General features: G+C 40.6%; 3 protein-coding genes across 3 annotated transcripts in view; 1 reads left to right on the forward strand and 2 right to left on the reverse strand.

Moving 5' to 3' along the window:
• ca7 (carbonic anhydrase VII) overlaps nt 1–3,265 on the reverse strand; it is a 14,495-nt gene extending 11,230 nt beyond the window's left edge. The window contains exons 1-2 of the mRNA XM_053617331.1: nt 2,362–3,265; nt 1,393–1,590 (exon numbers count right to left, since the gene is read on the reverse strand). Coding sequence (XP_053473306.1) covers nt 1,393–1,590; nt 2,362–2,524 — 361 coding nt within the window. The 5' untranslated portion in view covers nt 2,525–3,265. The remainder of the gene's footprint in view (nt 1–1,392; nt 1,591–2,361) is intronic.
• Nucleotides 3,266–5,768: 2,503 nt separating this feature from the next.
• si:dkey-1h4.4 (leucine-rich repeat protein SHOC-2) lies at nt 5,769–8,191 on the reverse strand. Its single transcript, XM_053617161.1, has 4 exons — nt 7,547–8,191; nt 6,441–6,861; nt 6,012–6,151; nt 5,769–5,853 (listed from the first exon to the last, which is right to left on the reverse strand). The coding sequence occupies exons 1-4, from the start codon at nt 7,706–7,708 to the stop codon at nt 5,800–5,802; spliced, it is 777 nt and encodes a 258-aa protein (XP_053473136.1). The 5' UTR covers nt 7,709–8,191; the 3' UTR covers nt 5,769–5,799.
• A 3,554-nt stretch (nt 8,192–11,745) lies between these two features.
• Nucleotides 11,746–23,427, forward strand: sord (sorbitol dehydrogenase). The gene is made up of 9 exons (XM_053616533.1): nt 11,746–11,897; nt 12,036–12,069; nt 13,090–13,254; nt 13,541–13,700; nt 13,862–13,980; nt 14,584–14,649; nt 18,146–18,324; nt 18,703–18,824; nt 20,992–23,427. The coding sequence occupies exons 1-9, from the start codon at nt 11,844–11,846 to the stop codon at nt 21,155–21,157; spliced, it is 1,065 nt and encodes a 354-aa protein (XP_053472508.1). The 5' UTR covers nt 11,746–11,843; the 3' UTR covers nt 21,158–23,427.
• Nucleotides 23,428–25,112: the final 1,685 nt, after the last annotated feature.

A 25,112-nucleotide genomic window follows, 5' to 3' on the forward strand; every position in this document is an offset into this window, starting at 1 on the left:
GCATTCCTGGGACAAATATTCTTGCCAGATTACCATCTAAAAAATTAACTTAAGTGAACAAGAATGAACACCCTTACCTGACATACCTAATTATATTTGAACTATATTATACATTTTCCACCTTTTTTTCCTGAATAAGATTTTAGAATGCAATAATTTAAAATAAATGAAAGATATGTCACTTCATTCACCACGGCTTTTCATTTCATTCTCAATTCACAAGCACATTTATTTCATGGGAAGAATTATAACTTTGCTTGGCATACTGACACAAACAAAAAACTCGGTGCAATAATTACAGAGAAGAGCGGTCAGACAGGGTCAGAGGAGAAATTACACGTGTCAGCCAAAATCATGCTGAGGTAATGGCATAATTGTGTTTCTGGATCAGACACTTTAAATGTAAATTCGGGTGCATAAGTACTTGGACAGTGACACAATTTTTGTAATTTTGCCTCTCTATAAGCAACAACTGAAGATAGCTACAGTAAAGGCCTGGCAGAGCATCTCAAGGGAAAAAACTTAGCATTTGATGTTCATGGGTTCCAGAATTCAAGCAATCATTGACCACAAAGGATTTGCATCCAAGAATTAGAGATAATCCTTACATTTATAATTAAGTGAGTTTGACCAATTACTTTTGAGCCTGTGAAAGTGGAGGGACTCCACTTAAAAAAAATGGCTGTAAATCCTAAACGGGTAATTCAATATTGATGATACTGAGATCAGAGCTCTGTGTCAGCCAATGTGATACTGATATCCCAGTAAAAGCCAAGCTGACTCACTGGAACCTCATGCGAGATGGCTACATGCTTTTTTGTCAGTCAGCATAACCAGTGTTCCCAGTCTGTGTTTACAAAAGCACTTTGTAAACATTGTTTTAAAGGGTGCTATGTAAATAAAGCTTTATTACTTACTGAGTATGTTTAATAAGTTGAAGCTCCAAGTCCTAAATTAGACAATACTCATTATCATTCATCTTATGAATGATAATTCATCTAGTGGGCTACTGTACAGTGTTTGCCCAGAGTTCACTACCTAAAACCATCTTATCTTAGCTCAGGACTAAAAATGATTTGCCTTGTGCTGTTCATTAATTTATCTTTTTTTGTTGCTTTTTTGTTTTCACTATGCTGAATTCTTCTCTGGGTTTCCCCATTGAGCTGGAAGTCTAACCTCAGCCTTCTATTGGGTATAATAATTTCTGAATGTTGCACATCAAGGCTTGAGAGTATATAGCCTAATGGTGATGAAGATAATATGAAGATTTCCAAACATAACCTTTCCATTAAAGGTAAGTAAATGCTACAGAAAATGTTTATGTCGGTAAAGAAAGCAACATATTACTTAACAGACCATATTTCAAACAAAAAACAGATGATTCACACCAACCTGATCTATCATCCATATCCTCAAACTCCACCACCACAGAGTGCCCGTTGTTGGATATAGTAAGAGAAGTGCAGTTGTCATAGCTGAGTGAGATGGCTGGCAGACGGCTGTCATAAACTGCCTCCTCAGGTACGATGTTAATTGGGGACTGGCGGGCACCTTGAGCGATGGGGTACGATTTGTGCCATGCAGATGGACCTGCCAAAATTTTAGAAAGCAACAGGCAATGATAAATGAATGTGCTTAGCCATGTCAAATACCCTAGTATCTGGTACCCCTAGTACCTGGTACAAGATACCCTAGTATCTAGCTAGTATAATACCCTAGTATCTGGTATCAGATACCATACTGTCTGGTATACTACCCTAAGTATCTCTAGTACCTGGTATAAGATACCCTATTATCTGGTGCAATACCCTAATATCCCCAGCATCTGGTATAAGATACCCTATTATCTGGTGTAATACCCTAGTATCTGGTATCAGATACCCTAGTATCTGGTATGCTATCCTAGTATCTCTAGTACCTGGTATAAGATACCCTATTATCTGGAGTAATACCCTAATAACCATAGTATCTGGTATAATACCCTAATATCCCTAGTATCTGGTATAAGAAAACAGAAGTGTTATTCGTTTAGGTTTGCTGCTTTAAGCCACCTTCTCTGAGCTGTGTTAAACAGGAATAATGCAGTTATCCCTGTGCAGACACGTTGCTTAAGCTCTCTTTAACCTAATGGCCTCTTTGCATTAAAAAGTCTCCACCAGACCAGAACACTGCAGTGTGAACTAATACACCAGGCTGTTGTGAAAATAGTGGTCGGCTCAAGTAAATGCTACAAATAACGTTACGCTTTACCCTGACTCAAACACTCTGTAGTTAATTACAGTGTAAATAAGCGGCAAACCTGTATGACTCTGAATCCAACTATTGAGACCTGGTAGCAAAGCCTGATAAAAGTCAGCTTACCATCCTCTTCACCGTAACCCCATTTATGGCCAGTCATTGTGAGTTTCCCTTTAGTGGTGATTAAAATGCTGGAGGGGAAAAAAGAAGAGTAAGCTTCCAAATGGGAAAGCGTGCTGCTTCTTTGGTGCGTTTGCGTAAATGCAGCCAGGTAGAGCGATTTCATTCTATGACTAGAGGCAGAAGTTATCCAGGTTGCCAGGTGGGGTTCATTTAATCCCTCCAGACGCACCTCTACTTATACGCTGGATGAGAACTCAAACTGTATTCAAGATGTTTATTTGACAAGCTCCATGCAATTATTTGGCAACCCTAAAAGTTCACTCATTCTTTGCCACACCCCTACAAACCCGACTGATAAACGATGTGACCGGGTTTAAATGAGGAAAGTATCAAAATTACGGAAACGTAATGTATCGCGGACGTTTATTTACGACTACAGAGGGCTAAAAGAGAGTCGTAAATGGCGCGCGCTCAATTCGGAAGAATAAAATGGACGCTATTTTGGCAAAAGTAATAACAAATTTGAGAAAAAGAAAAAAATACAACACAAGCAAATGATTAATACTAAGGCATGTATTCTGCCATCTAAGCGTTCATCACTGGCGACTACAATATAAACAATAAGGCTAATCATTCTAATAAAGCGGGTGGGCACGGTGGCTCAGTGGTTAGCACGGTTGTCTTACACCTCCGGGGTCGGGGGCTTGAATGCCGCCTCTGCCCCAAGTGCGCAGAGCTTGCATGCTCTCCCCGTGCTTCAGGGATTTCCTCTGGGTACACCAGTTTCCTCCGCCAATCCAAAGACATGCATTGTAGCCTGACTGGTATTTCAAAATTGTCCGCAGGGTGGGAATGGGTGTACGACTGTGCCTTGCGATTGGTTTGCACCCCATCCAGGGTGTCCCCCCGCCCTGTGCTCCGAGCTCCCTGGGATAGGCACCAAGCTCCCTCGCAATCCCGTGCAGTATGAGCGATAAGGAAAATATATGGATTAAAATAAGGAACATGTCTGAAGGTCATACTAGAGACTATGTAAATCTATTTGTTCTGTGTTGTTCCTTATGGCCAATGGATAAACAAAACTGGCGAATCTAACAATCTGTCATCATTATGCAACTAGAAAATAGGAAAGTTTTTTTTTTTGTTAGTCTGTGTGAGTTTGTTGGTATTTTCAGCATAAATTATATTCCACTGTACTGTGCAAAGTTTCAGTTTACAGGCCACAGAAGAATATTAGAATTATAAGAACACTAAGCTATACCAATATAATGTCAAACAAAATCCTTGTTTAAACTGCTGTTTCTCATGAAATACTAGCAGGTAAGTTTCTCAGGATATAAATCACACTGTGATGTTTGGCCATAACCTTGCAGATTTATGGTTCTGATCCTCTCTCTCTCTCTTTTTTTTTTTTTACTACAGCTGAATCCTATTTCCCAAAACTGACAATAAATCTGACCAGTAAATCCACTGTAAAACCAGCTTGTACTAGAGAACACTTTTATTTATGGACATAAAGTGGTACAGATGGTGTTTTCAGTGAAGCCTATGTTGTTTGTTGTCTGATTTAAGACACAGAATTTCAGAGAAATAGTGGGGAAGTCAGGAATTATAAATGTTTGTATCTCTAGTTAAAGTGAGCTGGGAGCTATAGTATTGTAGCATTTCACTGTGTAAATATTGTATGTGAAAGAGAAACCTATATACCTGTTGTGATATGCACCATGTATGGAACAATGTGTGATAGAAATTTTCCATAATAACAAGAAGCTTTCAGTTAAAGGTTTAAATTCAGTTAAATATAATACTTGTCAGAAATCCTTCAATATAATGACAGAATTAAATCTATTTGTCATGCATATATTTGTACAGATAGACATGTACAGTTGTGCTTGAAAGTTTGTGAGCCCTTTTTCTATATATCTGCATAAATATGACATAAAACATAATCAGATTTTCATACAAGTCCTAAAAGTAGACAAAGAGAACCCAATTAAACAAATGAGACAAAAATATTATACTTGGTCATTTATTTATAGAGGGAAATAATCCAATATTACATATCTGTGAGTGGCAAAAGTATGTGAACCTCTAAGATTAGCAGTTAATTTGAAGGTAAAATTAGAGTCAGGTGTTTTAAATCAATGGGATGATAATCAGGTGTGAGTGAGCACTCTTTTATTTAAAGAACAAGGATCTGTCAAAGTCTGATCTGACACATGTTTGTGGAACAGTATCCTGGAACAAACAATGGTAATTTCTGAGGACCTCAGAAAAATTGTTGTTAATGCTCATCAGGCTGGAAAAGGTTAGAAAATCATCTCCACCAATTGGACTCCACCAATCCACAGTCAGACAGACTGTGTACAAATGGAGGAAATTTAAGACCATTGTTACCATCTTCAGGAGTGGTCGATCAACAAGGATCACACCAAGAGCAAGACTAGGCAAGACTAACCCAAGGCCTGCCCTTCTGCATTTGCTAAAGATCACGTGGACAAGCCAGATGGCTTTTGGAAAAATGTTTTGTGGATGGATGAGACCAAAATAGAACTTTTAATGAGAATCTTTTAATGAGAAGCGTTATGTTTGGAGAAAGGAAAACACTAGCTTGTGCAACCCTCCAGTGTCTGAGGTTCGGTTCCCTGACTAGGACTCGAACCCAGGCCGCAGCAGTGAGAGTGCTGCATGCTAGCGACTAATCCTGTGACAGCACCTTCACAGTGAAGGTATTTTCAATGTGATTTTCCTTTTTGAACAAAAGGCTGCTTAATGAGAACAGGTACAGGTGTGCATGTGGTAACTTTTTAAACTACAGAATCATGAGAATATTGTACAATGTTACAATAATACACGTCAAAAAATAAATCTATAAACATAATACACAAATAATATATTATAATAAATATAATAAAGGCAATTATTGATGTGAAAATGTAATATTGGCAAATGCCTGCTTGTAATCAGCTTTAAAATGAAGGCACTTCAATCTGCTCATCACTTTTAACATTTAGATGTAATCCTTCCATCCATCCATCTTCGATACCGCTTATCCTATTTAGATGTAATGTTTTGAGTCTATCATATTGTCATGACCTACACTACAGCACCATCTACTGCCTACTGACATGGTTTAATATCAAAAATGTAATGCTTCACTTTCTAAACTTCAATTATAGTTTACCACATTATATTTTACTAGGAAAACAACACCTAGTTCTGTTAAACGCTATATTTTAACCTGTTCTCAATGTTCTCAGTGAGCATACTGTTAAGATGAATATATTCTTCGTTCAAGATTTAAGCCTGCCAGACCAATTAAAGATACTCCATTGTGTGTTTATTATATATCTTTCACTTTAGTTCCTTCTGTTATAACCACGATAACCACTCCTGTGAAAACCAAACACTGGACAATTCAGATTTATTGTGTATTTATCATATATCATCCATGGCAGTGTCTGTGCTGCCTAGCAATATAAAATCTAGACCCTGCAATAAAACAGAGAGAGAGAGAGAGAGAGAGAGAGAGAGACAGAGAGATTAATATAATAGTTACAGTAGGTAGAAAAACGATTACAAGCCCAAAATCATAAGATAGCACATACAAAATTTTCTGCATGCATTTTAGATGACATTTTTGTTCTTACCTTCCAGTGATCTGGTCTGAGCATTAATGGGTTTTGCCTGAGGTCAAGTTTTATAAGTCTGCTGAAACCTAAGACTAAATCATCCTCCAGTGAGGTAATACTGTTGAAGTTAATAAGAAGAACTTGAAGACTTGGCATTTCTGGAAAAGAGATTTAACATACCAAATAAACATAGCTATCTGCAAGAATTGTGCAACGATGTATCTACAACAATGTACAAGAGAAATGCAATAACGTTAAGCCTCTTGTCCATTACTTAGGCCTACCTGTTAGGCAACTAATGAATTCTTTTTTCCTTGGGTATCACATAAAGACTCACTCCTTTATATAATTTCTCTCTTTGTGTAACCCATTCTTTCTTGATACTTTTCAGAAGAAAACATATTATTTGGAAATTGTTCCTGCATATATTGCAGACATGTAACTAACCTGTGAGTGCCTTTGGAATCTTTTTGAAGTTGTTCTTATTCAAGTTAATGAAGACTAGCGAGTGTAAGTTTTTCAAATCCTCTGGTACATCCTCTATTTTATTATCAGCCAAGTTCAACCACTGCAGACTACTGAGGCTCCCAAATTGTGGTGGCAAAGTCGTGATGGAATTGCTACTTAGACCAAGTTTTTGCAACTTGCCGAGTTTGCCAATAGATGGTGGGACGGAAATGAGTCCGCAGTTTATGGCCCAGAGCTCTCTAAGTTCTCGAAGTTCTCCCAAAGCCTCGGGAAGGACGGAGAGAGGGTTGTGGTTTACTCCCAGGTATGTCAGGTGTTTCAGGGAGCTGATGTTATTAGGAAGCACAGTCAGCTGGTTTTGATCCAGGATGAGTTCTTCAAGCTGATCAAGGTGCAGAATCTGCATAGGTTTAGGGTAATACAGGAAGATACAGGCTAATCAAAATGACATTTACAATATATATATTTTTTATTATTTGGCAAACGCTTTTATCTGAAGTGACTTTTGGCCAAATGAAGTAAAATCTAATCCAAGCAAAGAACTAAGCAGTTTATGGTCAAATGTTGGCTTTCGTTTAGTGATGGGCAAAGTGATAGTAGTGGTAGTGAAGCTTAACAACGCATCAACAAAACTCTGGATTCAGATTATAAAAATTATTGTTTAAAATATATTTTTCACAATAATATTTAACAAGGAATAGTAGTGGGAACTTCATGATTTGTACGAAAATAGATCAATTACTTCTTACAACACGTATGGAGTTACTGCACCTGAGGATAATATCCACAATATGCAGAAAAGTGCATTATGGGATCATGCCTGGGATATTAATATTATATCAACATATCTCTCAGACTGTTTTCTGGCTGTTTTCTGATTTAACGCATAATCAGTAGCACATAATCTAACTACTATTACTCGTATATGAGTATTTTAAGTTAAACTGCATTTGGGGGGTATATATATAAGTATAGTTAAAATATAACGCTTAAATATATAACGCTTTATTCTTATACATTTAGAAAGAAATATAGGATAATGTAGTGACAGTTGTCTAACACAGCTCCTTCACTTGCCTTCTTACCTCTTCAGGGGGTAAAATAAGCTGGTTGTCGTTCAGGAATAATTTCTTTAAAGTTATCAGCTCTGAAATGCGCGCTGGCAATAAAACTAAACCGCGGTGACTGATATTTAACGACTCCCACTTCTTGGTTTGACATTCATCGAATATATCATCTATATTCATTTGGCTTCTTTTAAAAAATCACCAAGAGGTGAGTGGATCTACAACAGGATGTGAATTTCGACGGTGCTCGCGTGGCGTCACCGTGGTTACACAGTATGGGCAACTTCCGGTCAGATACTACAAATGCCGGCTGGAGTTATGGCCGTGTGAGGTATTGTTGCACTGGCAACGTTATATCAAAAAAAAAAAAAAAAACATTAGGGATTTTTTTATTTTATTTTGTGTATATAATGACCGTACCCGGAGGTATTAAATAACACAGGGATGCTTAGAAAATCGGAAACTGTGAGAGAAATATGAGCGTTATTTTCCACACCTTATTCGGGAAAATCCCGCCTCGATAGACAATAAACAACTAGTATCCGCTTACTGTGCTTTGATTGGCTAGTAACATCTCCCTCCCAGGCTTTGATTGGCTAGTCGCATACCACATAGACTAAATACAGAAAGCCTATATACTGTCCCCTCCGAAACTATTGGAACGGCAAGGCCAATTCATTATTATTTTTTTGTTTGTGCTCTACACCAAAGACACGTGGGTTTGAGATCAAAATATGGATATGAGACAAGAGTTGAGGATTTCAGATTTTATTTCCTGGTATTTACATCTAGATGAGTTTAAAGCCATAGCACATTTTGTATCAGTCCACCCAATTTTTAGGTGCGCAAAAGTATAGGAACAGATAAGTCTTGAAGTAAATTAAAGTAAATAACACTTCATATTTGGTTGCATATCCCTTGCCTGCAATAACTGCATTAAGCCTTGCTCTCATCACCAAACTGTTGGATTTTTTCATTGTGTTGCTTTTCCAGGATTTTACTGCAGCTTCTTTCAGTTGTTGTTTGTTTCTGGGGTTTCTCCCTTCAGTGTCCACTTTAGAAGGTGAATGCATGCTCAGTTGGGTTAAGGTCTGGTGATTGATTTCGCCAGTCTAAAACAATAGGTTACTATCCATAACCCTGGTTCTCTGAAACATCAAGTAGAGAGATGGGAAGGGCATCCGTACCTGACCTATGCAAAAGCATCCAATTGCACCAAGTCTGGCTATGATCGATAGGAGCGCGTGTCCAATGCCAGGTAAGGGCCCGCCCCTTACCAGAATGCATAAATGACCTGTGCACGCTCCTCTTCCTCAGTGCGGCAAGCAGGGCAAGCTTGGTGGATCTCTCCACTCGATGTTTCAGAGAAGCAGGGTTATGGATAGTAACCTATTGTTCTCTTTCATCATCTCATGTTTGAGATCCACCTATGGGAGAAATGGACAACTCCCCGGTTGCCCAACATACTCGCACTGAAGCCCTGTAAGCCAGGGGATGGTCACCTAGATAGGTGGTGCTTGACACATCCCATAATGACGCGCCTGGTAACACCATGCACGAGGGTGATAGTGGTACACAGACAGAACATGGAGGACATGCTGGTGATATCAATAAGTGAATCCTGACAGCTCAAGCTTCAAGATGGAGAAGAGGTCTCAATGGAGGAAGGCTATGATGAGCCCACTCCTAGGACAAAGTGAGGAGTAAAGTTGTCTTCAAGGACAGAAGCTTAGGGGAAATCTCCCCCAGGGGCTCAAAAGGCTGTTGGGACAGAGCCTCCAGCACCATGGAGAGGTCCCACTCAGGAACAGCTGTTCTAATGACTGGAAGGGAGCGATGAGCGCCCTGCATGAACTGGCGGACGAGGGGGTGTTGACCCATTGTCGTACCATGAAACTGAACATGGCATGCAGCAATAGCCGCTAGGTAGACCTTGATAGTGGAAAAGGATTTACCACTGTCAATAAGGTCTTGAAAAAAACATAAAATGCCAGAAACTGAACACTGATACGATATCAGGCAACGCCCATCGCATCACTCCTCAAACACATGCCACTTGCAGTAACATAGAGAACATGTGGAGGAGGCCCTAGCACTCTGTATGGTGGTGACCACACATGAAGGGAGCCCCATTGGGAGGGCTCATGGCTGGGCATACAGGAGGGGAATTATCTCCACCAGCCACAATGCCTTGGACCATCTGGGTGCCACCAGAATGAGGGTCAGACTTTGAACTCTCACCCTGGCTATGGTGGGGGCTCTTAAGCAAAGGGGAGGGAATGTGTAGAGCAGCACATTGGGCCACGGCTGGACCAGTGCATCCACTCGGGGGGGGCTTTGCATCCCTTAGCGAGAAGAACAAAGGACAATGGGTGTTTTCGCATGAGGCCAAGTGATCTACAGCAGCCTGGCCAAATCTCTCCCACAATAAGTCCACTATTTGCAGTTGGAGGTGCCAGCCTCCGTAGAGTGGGTTCCCCCTTGACAGGAGGTCTGTGCCCATCTAATGTTAATGTTCATGAGTCCACCATCAAGAGAACACTGAACAACAAAGGTGTGCATGGCAGGGTTGCAAGGAGAAAACCGCTGCTTTCCAAAAAGGACATTGCTGCCTGTCTACAATTTACTAAAGATCACGTGGACAAGCCAGAAGGCTATTGGAAAAATGTTTTGTGGATGGATGACACCAAAATAGAATTTTTGGTTTCATTGAGAAGCATTATGTTGGGATAATTGGAAACAGTGCATTCAAGCATAAGAACCTTATCCCATCTGTAAAACATGGTGGTGGTAGTATCCTGGGACTGTTTTGCTGCATCTGGGCCTGGATGACTTGCCATCATTGATGGAACAATGAATTTTGAATTATACCAGTGAATTCTAAAGGAAAACATTTAGATGCAGTTGTTGCTACACAAGAGGGTCACACCAGATACTGAAAGCAAAGGTTCACCTACTTTTGCCGCTCACAGATATGTAATATTGGATCATTTTCCTCAATAAATAAATGACCAAGTATAATATATAATTTGTTTAATCGAGTTCTCTGGGGTTTTTTAATCTACTTATAGGCCTTGTGTAAAAATCTGATGATGTTTTAGGTCATATTTATACAGAAATATAGAAAATTCCAGAGTTCGCAAACTTTCAAGCACTACTGTGTATATATAGGATCCAGTACTTGAACAGTCAAGGTGAATTACATTGGTTCCATTTAAGTGTATGATTTCAGACGAAGCCCATTTTATTATTATTATTATTATTATTATTATTATTATTATTAGCTGTTTTATGTTAGTTTTTTGTTGTTTTTGTTTTTTTGGGGTTTTTTTTTTTTTACATTTTACATCGATACAAAATACAAATGTGTTATTTAATACTGATAAATTTTTGTTACAGCCATTGTACAAGCTTCTTTTGGAGGCTGAACTAATCCAAACAGCACTATTTACTGTAATACGCTGAGGGCATCAAGTGGATTTAAACAGCACTGCAGTCTCTGCTCTCCGTGTTTGAAAGAATTTCACGGACTCTACCGGTTTGCCTAGTCCTCGTCCTGCTGCTAAACAACTGTTAAACAGTACTCCAACACACTTTCTAATTATATCTGCACTTTAATTTAAACAGAATGTGATGTGGAATGAGAGCGCTATTGATTTGTGTCAGCGGTTATCGGTTTGTTCGTCGTTTTCAAGCGACTATCTACAAATGCTTTTAACAGAAGGGGTGCTTTTTTTCGGCACAATCCCTAGAAGTTTGGAAGAAGTTTGATGCAAGTCAAATGACCGTTATTTCCCCCACCATATTCGCATAAAGCTATACTTTTATTGGCTACTAGTATCTGCCTCCCCGGCCATGATTGGCTAGTGGCATAGCAGGTTGCTTAGATACGGAAATATCAAGCTTGTCTACTTTAATCTTATTTTACTGTTTAAATGAATAAAACAGTTAATCAGTGACAAGAAAAGAAAAAGGATTATCTCCATATGTGTGGTTTGTACACGTGTTTATAAAATAGCACAAATAAGAAATACTGGAACAGTTATTTGGGTGTATTTTTCAAATAAAAGTCATCCGCCACTTTTACTTCCGCGACGTCGTGTTTTTGCTACAGTCCAGTGACGCCGCTGCTGTACCCTCATGAGATACTAGCCAATCGTGGCGCAGGGGCGGGCTCTATTAGCCAATCCCAGTGCAGGGGGCGGGATCTATGGAATACGGGTGAGGAAAATAAAGAGAGTAGAAGTGTCGCGTGCAGTCACTGCTGGTTTTTTAAAGCAGCTTTGCATGAAACTCAAGTGAACGAAAGGAGAAAATGGAGAAAGACAACCTTTCCCTGGTTTTGCACTCTAAAGGCGATATAAGGCTGGTATGATAAATTCGTTTAAACCCAACTATCTTAATGAATTAACGTGTCTAAAAAAAAAAAAACAGTTTGTTTTGAAAGAAGTCACTGAATCAGTGTGCTTTGCCTCTTTAATGTTAATGTTAATGTTGTTATTTGCAGGAACAACGTCCCATTCCAGAGCCTGGAGCTGATGGTACGATTAAACACCCATGCACAGTTTTCCTAATGGTGAAAGTTGATATTGAAAATGCATGAACTTTGTTTAATGACCTTTGCCCCTCGACTGCTTGCAGTGTTGCCAAATTGTCTGTTTTCCCTGAGAGGGAAAGTTGCTATGGGCTGACAGCACTGAATTATTTACACAGAATTTACTGACATTTTGTTTCCTTCATAAGGTTTTAAACTATGAATTATTGTCTGAAAATGAGCTTCTGGTACTTTTGTCGTGTCAGCCAGCTGTTGGAGGCTATAATGATACTAATATGATACTATAATGTTGAAATTATGATCCATTATGTCAGTGCGCTAATGAGTTTATCATAATTAACTCCACTTCCATGCAAAATAACTGACCTGATTTAATTTAAACTAATCCACATGTGGTGTGATGCAGCCTGACAGGCGGGGTTACTGTTACCACACCGAAGTGGATTATTCCTCTTATACTGCATTTCATTTATTAATGAAGGACACATCATGCTTTTTATCCATTTGTAGTTATAATATTATGAGTTCCTGATTTTACTTGTGTTATAGCAGCTATAAAGAGTCATTCCATCACCAGCATCTGTTGGGTTTTTTTTTTGCTCCCTGCTCAAGTTAATATGACAAAAAAAACAACCAACCAACCTAAAAAAAAAAAAAAAAAGTTGTTAAATAACAGCACGAGTTAATTATTCATTTATTATTAGACTGAGATTATGTAGTGAATCAAGAATTCAACAGTGCCGTGGTACAGTTGGGCTTGTAATATTAAAGAAGAGTCTTGAGTATTCATTCTGAATGAGAGAAATATAAACACATTAAATAAAAGACACAGATGAGTTGTATTTGCTGAATAAAAGGAAGTCTTCAGCACTAATGTGTCTACCACCGTTTCTGTCTCAAATCTGTCAATGTTAATGAGTCCAGCAGAGTCTGGGGATGTTCATGCTTTTACATTAAACATGGTAATTAACTGATGACTTCTGTGTTTTGTCTTTTTGACCTTCAGAGGTTTTACTTCAGATGCACTCGGTGGGGATCTGTGGCTCTGATGTGCACTACTGGCAGAATGGACGGATCGGGGACTTTGTCCTTCAGAAGCCGATGGTCCTGGGTCATGAGGCAGCAGGGCGAGTGGTCAAAGTGGGCTCTGCAGTCACTCATCTCAAACCAGGTTTGCTGGAGAAAAGCATGATTAAAAATTAATCTGCACTGTTTAGGCCAAAATGATTAATGTTTGTTGATTTCATACAGCCACACAACACCATGTAATGTATAAGACTGGTCAGGATAATCACACACATAATAAAAACAATTAGGTATTGGACTTTTGCAGCCTTCAGTGATATTAGTGTTGCAAAGGTGAATATTGTGTTAATAATTAACAAATGATAACTTAGGCAGCTCTATGAGGAGCCACTTTTGAATCCGGTTTATTTTGCCACTTGTTGTCCATTTAGGTGACAGGGTGGCTATTGAACCTGGAGTTCCCAGAGAAATGGACGAGTTTTTCAAAAATGGCCGCTACAACCTATCACCCACTGTGTTCTTCTGTGCCACACCACCTGATGATGGGAACCTCTGCAGATACTACAAACATAGCGCCAACTTCTGCTACAAGTCAGTTCAATCTCATGCCCTGTACACTTGTCTTCGAAATGTTCCAACTTTGGACACACATTGCTGCTTAAAAATTCTGAGCCATCAAAATATAGCAAGAATAGAGGTCAGGCTTTGTGTCAGTGTGCTCCTCAGGTAATCATCTACATTTCTCTGTGCAGGCTTCCTGATAATGTGAGTTATGAGGAAGGGGCTCTGATTGAGCCGCTCTCAGTGGGGATTCACGCATGCAGGAGAGCCGGAGTTACTCTGGGCAGCTCTGTGTTCATCTGTGGAGCAGGTTAATACCCCTTTCTGCTGAGCTGACAGTGGTTTTACTATTACATGATGAGCATCTTTCTATTTTGTGTAGAATGTTTCACTTATATTTTTCATGATCATAGTGCAAACACAAAAATAAGGCAGACAGCAAAGGACTTTTAAGCCTTGGCTTAAAGGTCAGAAGTGAGGAAACGAGGTCTTTTTAAGAAGTGGTATAATTTTTAGTTAATTTTGGACCAAAGTAGCTGCTCCATTCACCTCAATGCGGACACTTTTATTTCGGACCATCTGGTTTAGACCTAAACAGATTAGCATACTAGGTTATACCACTAAGTTGTGCCTGCATAAAAAGAGACTTCAAACCATTTTATACTGGAGTCCACACAGTAAATTCTGATTCATCTGATAGCACTTCAATATATTTCCTTCTGTTTAATCAGGAGTTTAACTTTTTTATATTTTTCTTACCGAATTGAAGTGGTGTCGGTGTCTCTATTTAAGATACAGTCCAGTGTAAAACAGCTTAATGGAGATGCAGTTTTCCACTATCCAAAGCAAACACACACATTGTATCACTAATATGAATCAATTCCTTAAACAGCCTCTGTTTTGTTTCCTGTAGGACCGATCGGCCTGGTTACTCTGTTGGTAGCTAAATTCATGGGAGCCTCTCAAGTGCTTATAAGCGGTAAGGCGCATGTGGTCATAACCTGTACCAGTTTGATGATAAAATGTATTTGTTTCAGTCAGGCTTGGGTAGTATACAAATTTTCTAGGATAAGATGTATCTGATAAGATGTGTAGCAAGCTTAGACTGCGGCAATTTGAGCACAGACACACAGGAGGCCGCTTAGGTGCGTGGAGAGTTTTATTCAGCAGAGTGTGTGGGTGAAAAAAAGGTGTGGTGGGGTGAAGTGCTCAGGGGTTGGTGTCATCCTTGGGGCTGTAAAGGGCATGATGGGGTCTCCCAGAGAAGCTTATGTCCTGTTTGGTGGTCAGGGAGCCCTGTGGAGGCAGACAGGGAGCGAAGTCTTCTGCAGTGTCCGTATCCTCTAGAAAAAGAACAAAACAGAACGTTAGCATAATTTCGGGGACTGTCTCTCCCTTTCTTAGAGGAGGTAGGCCCTTTTATACACTCCCACCGGCTGCTGGATGGTGGAGAGCTGCCGCGCTGATAATTGGCCGCAAGCCGTGTGTGTTTCTGTGGCCCCGCCTTGCAGCCACACGCTCTCTGGCTATCCAAAACATTAGTGGTAATGAAGCGGAGCTGTCCTTTCAGTGCCTTGGCGGCAGTCATGGGAGGAACGTTTTTCCTCTTTCGTGTGCCGGCCGCCGGCCTATCGCCACCCCTCAGCTCCGACCCTACTGCTGCAGTGCGTTAGTTCCACAGCACGTTGCATCATGAGAGGCTATCTGCGTTCCTATGTTGGGCTCCTGCCCAGTGTCTGACCTGGAAAGAGAAGTACTGCAACGAAAGGAACCATCGTGTTACACTGGCATTGGTGTCCTTGGCCTTGGCCATCCACTGCAGTGGTGCGTGGTCCATCACCAGAGAGAAGTGTCGACCTGCCAGGTAGTAGCGCAGATCCTCGATGGCCCACTTTATTGCCAGGGCCTCTCTCTCCACAGCAGCATATTTCCTCTCAGCTGGGGACAGCTTCCTGCTGATGTAGCGGACCGGGTGCTCTTCTTCGTCTAAAATCTGTGAGAGGACGGCACCCAGCCCGGTCTCTGACACATCTGTGTGTACCATGAACGACAGGGTGAAGTCCGGGTTACATAGTACTGGGGCGCTAGTGAGAGCCTCTTTCAGGGCTTGGAACGCCTGCTCCACCTCTGCAGACCATTTCACCAGGTCCGGTTGTCGCTTTATTGTGAGATCTGAGGGAGGGAGGCTACGAAGTTAGGCACGAATCTGCGGTAATACCCCACCAACCCCAAGAAGGCATGTACCTGTTTGTTCGACGTAGGCCGAGGGTAGTCCTTAACTGCCTCGATCTTCTTTGCTTGTGGCTTTAGGAGGCCCTGGCCGATACAATATCCTAGGTACTCTGCATCGTCAGCCCCAGGTGAAACTTTTTTGGGTTGGCCGTCAGCCCGGCCTTTTGGAGCTCCTTTAGAATCTCCCTCAGGTGGAACAGGTAATCAGACCAAGTGGAGGAGTGTATGACCGCATCGTCCAGGTAGGCGGCTGCGAATGTACGATGTGGTCATAGGACGATGTACATCAGCCTCTGGAACGTTGCAGGCGCTCCGTGTAGCCCAAAGGGGAAAACCCGGTACTGCCATTGGCCGTTCGCAGTACTGAAGGCAGTCTTTGGTCTTGCTTCTGGGACCAGTGCTACTTGCCAATACCCTTTTGTAAGGTCTAGTGTGGATATGAATCGGGCTCTCTCCAGTCACTCCACTAGGTCGTCCACTCGGGGGAGGGTATAGCTGTCGAATTCTGAGACCTGGTTCAGCTTCCAGAGGTCATTGCAAAGGCGAATACTTCCATCAGGCTTCGGCACAACCACAATGGGACTGGACCAGGGGCTGGCGGCCTCCTCTATGATGTTTTCCTGAAGCATCCGGCCAACCTCCCCCTCGATAGCCTTGCGGCAGGCCTCCGGGACACGGTAGGGCCACTGTCTAACCACAACTCCCGAGCAGGTCTTAATTTCATGGTGGACCAGTCATCCTTGGAGTCATTGAGAAGACATCGGTGAACTGGTCGACGAGTTCTGTCAGCTCCTGTCTTTGTGTGGGGGTTAGGTCCTCTCCCTGCCGGACCAAGGCACTCTTACCTTACCGGGCTGCTGCAGGCGATAGTTCACGGCGCCCACCCTCTCGAGGACTACATACGGGCCTTGCCATTGGGCCAGGAATTTACAGGAGGTGTTCGGTACTAGCAGGAGCACCCGATCGCCAGGCTGGAACTCCTGTGGTTGTGTCATGCGACTGTATGTTCTTCTTTGTTCCTCCTGAGCGGCTTTCATGTGTTCCTGTATGATCGGGGCTACTCTGTCGATCAGCTCTTGCATCCCTTGTACAAACTCGATGACTGAGCAAAATGGTGAGGGTTGTTCCTCCCACGCTTCCCAGACCACGTTCAATAGTCCTCGACGTCGCCGTCCGAAGAGGAGCTTGAATGGCGTGAAGCCCATGGATGCTCGAGGGCTCTCCCGGATGGCGAAAAGGACATAGGGCAGGAGGAGGTCCCAGTTCCTAACTTCCTCATCTACCACCCAGCGCAACATCCGTTTCAGGGTTTAGTTAAATCGTTCGACGAGCCCATCAATGTCGTCCTCCTGGGTCAGGCGGGGCAGAAGGCGCTGGCCTTCTCGGCCGGGGTCGGGGAGAGGGGTGGTGGCAGCAGGGGCCGAGGTCCTCTGTGCCAGGAGTTCTCTAGTTGCATCACTGCCTGCTGTTGAAGAGTGTGTGAGTGCCTGCTGCCAGAGTGTGTGGGTGAAAAAAAGGTGTGGTGGGGTGAGGTGCTCGGGGGTTGGTGTGGTCCTCAGGGCTGTAAAGGGCGTGATGGGGGCTCCTAGAGAAGCTGAGGTCCTGTTTGGTGTTCAGGGAGCTCTCTGGAGGCAGCCAGGGAGCGAAGTCTTCTGCAGTGTCCATATCCTATAGGTGAAGAACAAAACGGAACGTTAGCATAATTTTGGGGACCGTCTCTCCCTTTGTTAGAGGAGGTAGGCCCTTTCATACACTCCCGCCGGCTGCTGGATGGTGGAGAGCTGCCGCGCTGATAATTAGCCAGCCATTTGTGTTTCTGCGGCCCCGCCTTGCAGCCACGCGCTCCAAAACATTAGTGGTGCTAAAGCGGAGCTGTCCTTTCAGCACTCTGGCGGCAGTCGCGGGAGGAGCATTTTTCCTCTTTTGTGTGCCAGCCGCCAGCCTGTCATCACAGTTGGCAAAGTGGGCAGTAAGAGCATATACAGTACAGCATTGCAGAGTACTCAAAATCTCCTTGACTCGTCTTGCAGAGCTGATGAAGGACTGAGCTAAACCTTTTGTTTCTCTGTAACCTAATCATTTACTCCGCACTATTCTCACCCTAGTAATTATTTATTATTTTTAGAGCAACATGAGTGTGAGAACTTGGATATCAGCTCAAACAAAAATAAAAAATAAAAATGTGCAAAACTGTCGCAAAGTCACGTGCCATCCATTTATTTGCTGTCTTCTTGTACCATCAGACCTTTCTGCTGATAGGCTGGCCAAGGCTAAAGAGTTAGGCGCTGACTTTGTTCTTCCTGTTAAGAGAGAGGATGTACCAAAGGATATGGCCAAACGTGTAGATGGCATGCTGGGGGGCATGCCTCACATCACCATAGAGTGTACCGGTGTAGAGAGCAGCATCCAAACAGCAATCTATGTGAGTATCATACATCAAAACAATCATACCGTGTTACATTGTTACAATGTAATAATAATATTATTATTATGTTATATAATGTGATATTAATAATATGATTAGCATTCTCCAGTTTGGCATCATTGCAAAGTTAGATTCTTGATAAACTATTAATTAAGTTATTAGTAATATCAGTCTACATTTATTCATGTAATGATTTTGACATTTGTCATGACAAAGCAGGTTTAGTGCACCAGTAATTAAGGAGCATATGAATGAGTGACAATGGCGTGGAAAAATGTAAGGATATTAAGAAGAATCTTTAAGAGAAACCTGTTCTTGGTAGATGCTGGTTGCACACCGAGTAAGTATGTGTTATATATATGCATGTGTGTACAGACCACACGTTCTGGAGGTGTAGTCGTTTTGGTTGGACTCGGTGCTGAAATGACCACAGTGCCTCTCCTTACCGCTGCTGTCAGAGAAGTGGACATTCGAGGCGTGTTTCGCTACTGCAACACGTGAGTTAAACAGTACACAACATTCATATAATCCGTGCCAGTACAGGCAGTAAAACAGATTTCTCTCAGTGATGAGAAACTAAACCCTCAAAGAGCTTTATCTACCAAAATAATGCTAACAATCAGTGAACTCTAATACACCAAATATATTTCATTCTTTATTAACTTTTCTCACTAAATGAAAATTGAAATAAAAATACTGAAATCTATACAGTATTCCCCCTTACCCAAAGAGCAGTGATATAAGTGTGTGAAGTCTACTTTTTTAGATCGCATTAGGTAGTATTTTAGTTGGCATTGGATCTGCATTGCTACTGTACAGTAGCTAATGTGAGGGAAGCTGTCAGTTTACCATCATGCAAGTCTAAATCATCACACGCTCGCCTCCAAGGACATCATGCGTCTCAGTAATACCATTTGTTCGTGAACAGATTAATAAAATAACTGAATGCAGTTAAATAGAAAAATCAGACTGGAACTACACTCACTGGCCACTATATTATGAACACCATACTAATACTGGGTAGAAACCCCTCTCAGAACACTTTGTGGCATGGTTTTCATAAGATGATGGAAACATTCCTTTGAGATTCTGGTCCATGTTAACATGATTTCATTACATAATCGCTGCAGCTCATGGTGAGGTCTGAGATACCGTTCTGCTCACATGGTTGTAAAGAGTGGTTACTGTATTTCAGTTCCCATCAACTCGATCCAGTTTAGCCATTTTCCTATGATCTGTGTGATCAATAAGGCATTACCTCACGTGGAACTGCTGCCCATTGGATGGTTTTGCACCATTCTGCGGAAACTCTGTGTGAAAATCCCAGCAGAGATGAGCAGTTTCTGAAATACTCAAACCAGCCTGTTTGCCACCAACAACTATGCCACAGTCACTGAGATCACAGTTTTCTCCATTGTGATGTTTGATGTGAACATTACCTGAATCTGTGACCATTACCGAACCTGTATCTGAATGATTTTATGCATTGCACTGATTGGATAAATGCATGAATGTGCAGGTGTTCTGGTGTTCCTAATAAACTGACTGATGAGTGTATATTATCATTGAGATCTTTTCTACAATTCTTCTTTTGAACTTTGAAAAGCAGTCAGCAGTTACTTGGTTTATGTGAATGATTAACAGACCTGTACTATAATTTGATGGACCTGTAATCAGAGCAGGACATAATGTCAATAACAACAACAACAATAATAATAATAATAATTTAACATAGTATGGTTTAACCTCTGAAAGCAACTGCACTGGGGTGTGTCACTAACGTAATCCTGAGTGGCAACTCGGGTTCTACCTGGACTTGCGTGCAGTGATGCCAAACCGTGTTCTATTAGGTAGAAAGTGAGTGTGGATTTAAGTCCTTTGTCAGCATATGGACAGGGATTATCCATATTTAATTTGCTGTGTCAGAAAGCACAAGCAAGTCTGAGATACTGAACAGCTTGACTTGGTTTGAGACAGGTGTGTGATTTAGACCTGCAGTTCACATGAGGCTGAACATGTGTTTATAATATATTCACTTGCGTGAATGCCGTGTAGCTGCAGTTTAAACTAATGACGCAAACGTAAGACATTAAACATCGAATGTTTTCGCTGAGTGACCACATTTGCGGAAAACTGTAAATGTAACATTCAATGCAGAGTGTACTGAATGCAGTTAAAGGCTCAATAGTCAATATTTTTCATTTCTTACTAGTACAAATAATTGGTAAATTTATGTAGAAATGATTTTTAAAAAATAGTTTAAGCCATCATCTCAGAACAAGTGTATTACACAGCTGGAAAAAAGCTAAACATTTTGGAAACCTGCCTTCATTTCCAGCATGTATGTTTGTATTTGGATTGGCCACTTGTCAGTCATTTTAACATGCCCCCAATGCCAATGCCTCTTCAAAACATTATAAATCATTATGAGAAGGTGCATGTTTGTAGCGTTGTCGCTTGGCTTTCTAGCAGTTGAATGTCAGCGTGCTAATGGTAACTCAAGTTAGCATGCTTCTTATAGTTGTACTTTGTGTACATTGGTGGAAATTGGGACCGTCTCAGTGAGTGTAAAAAGCATTCAAATCTTATTCAGCTCCACCCATGTAACCTATTTTTTCACAACTCATAATACACCTTTAAGTTTGTTTTGTGTTCTCTGTGCAGGTGGCCTATGGCTATTTCTATGCTGGCCTCTAAGCGTGTGAATGTGATGCCACTGGTCACACACCGCTTTCCACTGGAGCAAGCTGTGCAGGCATTTGAGACGACTAGACAGGGCATTGGGATCAAAGTCATGCTGAAATGTGACAAAAATGACCAGACCCCATGAGGAAAGGAAGTTTACTCACTACTCTCCCCAGTCAACAAAGCAACTTAATCTGGTCAAATTTTTATTTTAGAATTATTACTGCCTAACCAATCATGTATTTCATGAATTTATAAACATACTGTAATGATATCTTGGAGAAATTAAATGAGAATTTATATAATCAAGTGTTACAGTATCTTTGGGCTGCATTTCTATACATTAAGCCTAGAACAAACAAACTGCAAAAAGTTATATGTAGTGTAAGCTGGTTTGGCCTGTTCCCACTCATGTTCCTTTTATAAGAGAATGAATGAAACACCAGATTTACTGTATATATACACTTGAATGAAGATGATTTTGCTAGCTGTTGTATGCTGTGATTATAACCACCAGGGGGTAACAGAACTCTACATACTGGAGTAATGAATCATCATTGGCAGGCGTCACGACTCAACCTCTTGTCTTTTACAGCGCTGGTTCTCAAAGTTGAGTCCAGAAATCTACAGGTACAGTGGTCTTGAAAGTTTGTGAACCCTTTAGAATTTTCTATATTTCTGCATAAATATGACCCAAAACATCATCAGATTTTCGCACAAGTCTTAACGGTAGACAAGGAGAAGCCAATTAAACAAATGAGACAAAAATATTATACTTGGTCATTTATTTATTGCAGAAAATGATCTAATAATAATAATAAATCCGTACATTTGTATAGCGCTTTTCTAGACACTCAAAGCGCTTTACATAGGATGCGGGGGGAATCTCCTCAACCACCACTAGTGTGTAGCATCCACCTGGATGATACGACGGCAGCCATAGTGTGCCAGAACGCCCACCACACACCAGCTATTAGTGGAGAGGAATATGACAATTGAAAGGCATATGAAAGTATGCGATCCTTTGCTTTCAGTATCTGGTGTGACCCACTTGTGCAGCAATAACTGCAACTAAACGTTTCCGGTAACTGTTGATCAGTCCTGCACTTCGGGGAACAGCTTCAACTCTGGGATGTTGGTGGGTTTCCTCGCATGAACTGCATGCTTCAGGTCCTTCCACAACATTTCTATTGGATTAAGGTCAGGACTTTGACTTGGCCATTCCAAAACATTACCTTTATTCTTCTTCAACCATTCTTTGGTAGAACAACTTGTGTGTTTAGGGTCGTTGTCTTGCTGCATGACCCACTTTCTCTTGAGATTCAGTTTATGAACAGATGTTCTGACATTTTCCTTTAGAGTTCACCGATATAATTCAGAAATCATTGTTCCCTCAATGATGGCAAGTCGTCCTGGCCCAGATACAGCAAAACAGGCCCAAACCATGATACTTCCACCTCCATGTTTCACAGATGGGATAAGTTTCTTATGCTGGAATGTAGTGTTTTCCTTTCTCCAAACATAACGCTTCTCATTTAAAACAAAAATTCTATTTTGATCTCATCCACCCACAAAACATTTTTCCAATAGCCTTCTGGCTTGTCCAAGTGATCTTTAGCAAACTGCAGAAGGGCAGTAATGTTCTTTTGGAGAGTAGTGGCTTTCTCTTCGCAACCCTGCCATGCACACTATTGTTGTTCAGTGTTCTCCTGATGGTGGACTCATGAACATTAACATTAGCCAATGTGAGAGAGGTCTTTAGTTGCTTAGAAGTTACCCTGGGTTCCTTTGTGACCTCCCGGACTATTACAAGTCTTGCTCCTGGAGTGATCCTTGTTGGTCGACCACTCCTGCGGAAGGTAACAAGGGTTTTGAATTTCTCCATTTGTACACAATCTGTCTGACTCTGAATTGGTGGAGTCCAAACTCTTTAGAGATGGTTTTGTAACCTTTTCCAGTCTGATGAGCATCAACAACTCTTTTTCTGAAAATGTGTTGTGAAGATCAGACTTTGATAGATCCCTGAATTTCACCTTCAAATTAACTGCTAATCTTAGAGGTTCACATACTTTCACCACTCACAGATATGTAATATTGGATCATTTTCCTCAATAAATAAGTGACCAAGTATAATATTTTTGTCTCGTTTGTTTAATTGGGATCTCTTGGTCTACTTTTAGGTGTGAAAATCTGATGATGTTTTTTGGTCATATTTATTCAGATGTATAGCAATTTTAAAGGGTTCACAAACTTTCAAGCACAGCAGCCAGTGGTGGAAAACACAACCCACCATGATCAAAGTCACATTCTTTACCGAGTTCTTATAGTTAGCCTGTTTAAGCGGTCCCAATAATTGAATGAGTTTAATCCAAACCACAATCACTCAAAAACATAAATAAAGTCAACTTGGACCGATTGTGTTCTGTTGGTGGCAGGTTCAGGAATGAAAATCACTATGGCTTTAATAAATTAATAAATACAATATTATTGTAAATATTTACATAATATTTTATTTAATAATATACATCTGTACTGAATGGATTCAGGAATTGAATTTACAGTTAAAGGTGTCCCTGGCCAAAAGAAAAAAAGTTTGAGCAACGCTGTTTAAACGGTCTGTCTTATAGGAATATGGGTTTCATTTTGGCAGGATAAGAATAGGTTGCCATGACTACAAATGTGGGTAGGGTTCAACTCTGCGAATTATGAGAATGTGCTCCACTTATCTTAAGAGGCCTCTGGAGCCTAAGGGGAGACAGTCAGGTAATAAACCAAGATAAGTCAAGTTTTCATTTCAGAGAGACCTCTTTGAATTTGTAGATTGGAAACTGAAATTGAAATGTATTCATTTCAGAAATGTTTCCAGATATGGGTCTAAAATGCACTACTGTTAAAGAAATGTCAGCATTTTCTTCAAACAATCTCTATTTACTGTGTGTGATTACTACAGACAGCGATTTCAACACACTCCACTGTACTGAGAGAACAACTTAGAATGCTAACAGTGGTGTTGTATGGACTCCTCAGATGGAGGAAAAATCAGTGTTCATTTAAAGAATTGGTGACTTTCAAATTATAACTTTACATTATAAAGGCCTTAGAATTAGACAGATGTGAGACAATCGCTTGTCAAAGGTTTCCTTTTGAAGTTTTAACCCAACTTTTCTACAGTGGAGCGATACGGTAGAAAGTAATTACAGTTACTTATTCTTTCCCAAAGGTTTTGTGATATCCATGCGCCATCAGGCCACAAGTGAGGTATGCTCCTTCAACTTCAATTAATATTCAACTAACGAAGTTACAAACACATTCAGGGTTTTGTATAAACATTTTTGTTAAACATTTTACGTTAAGCTTCTCGTAACTAACGTTATTTACTGATTTTAAATACAGAGAGTAAATACCGATTATTTACTAATTAATACACTGACAGTAACAAAGTAAAGATGTATTAATTGATGTTTGTTAAAATGTTAACAAATTACACCTGCACTATTCACATTCATTACCAACACTAAATTACAGCATGTTCCTAAATGTTAATAACTCTGGATAAATATTGGAAATTTTCAGCCTAAAAACCACATTCATTCATTCATTCATTCATTAATGTTTGTTATTGTGGGTTTCATGTTACTCATTAATGGCCTTAACTTTGGTTAATGCAGGTGTTGATTATTTGGTGTATTATTTAAAACATGTACTTCTATGGTGTTAGGTTACTTTGTTACTTACAGTGTGTTAGTACCCAAGTTCATGGCTTGGTCACCGCAGTTAAATAATATCTGTTAAAGGAACTTTATATAAAGCGGAATTGAGCGAATACCCTTAAACTTCTAATATAAGTAAGTTTTACATAATTGCTTTTTTTTCTGTTCTTTTCTCATTGCAAATAAACATGTTGAAAATCATATAATACCCTTCAGATGTGGTAGAGATTAGGGTTTTGCCCCTAAACTCATCCCTGATTGTGCCTATTTCTAAAAGCTGGATTAAATGTCCTCAACTGTATCTGAGTTAAAGTGTGAGCTACATAAATTCAGAAATCGAATCTACACACAGTGATGCAGGCATTTCATATAATCTATCTAATTTACATC

Source organism: Ictalurus furcatus, chromosome 27 (genome assembly GCF_023375685.1).
Source record: "Ictalurus furcatus strain D&B chromosome 27, Billie_1.0, whole genome shotgun sequence".
NCBI classification, from domain to species: domain Eukaryota; kingdom Metazoa; phylum Chordata; class Actinopteri; order Siluriformes; family Ictaluridae; genus Ictalurus; species Ictalurus furcatus.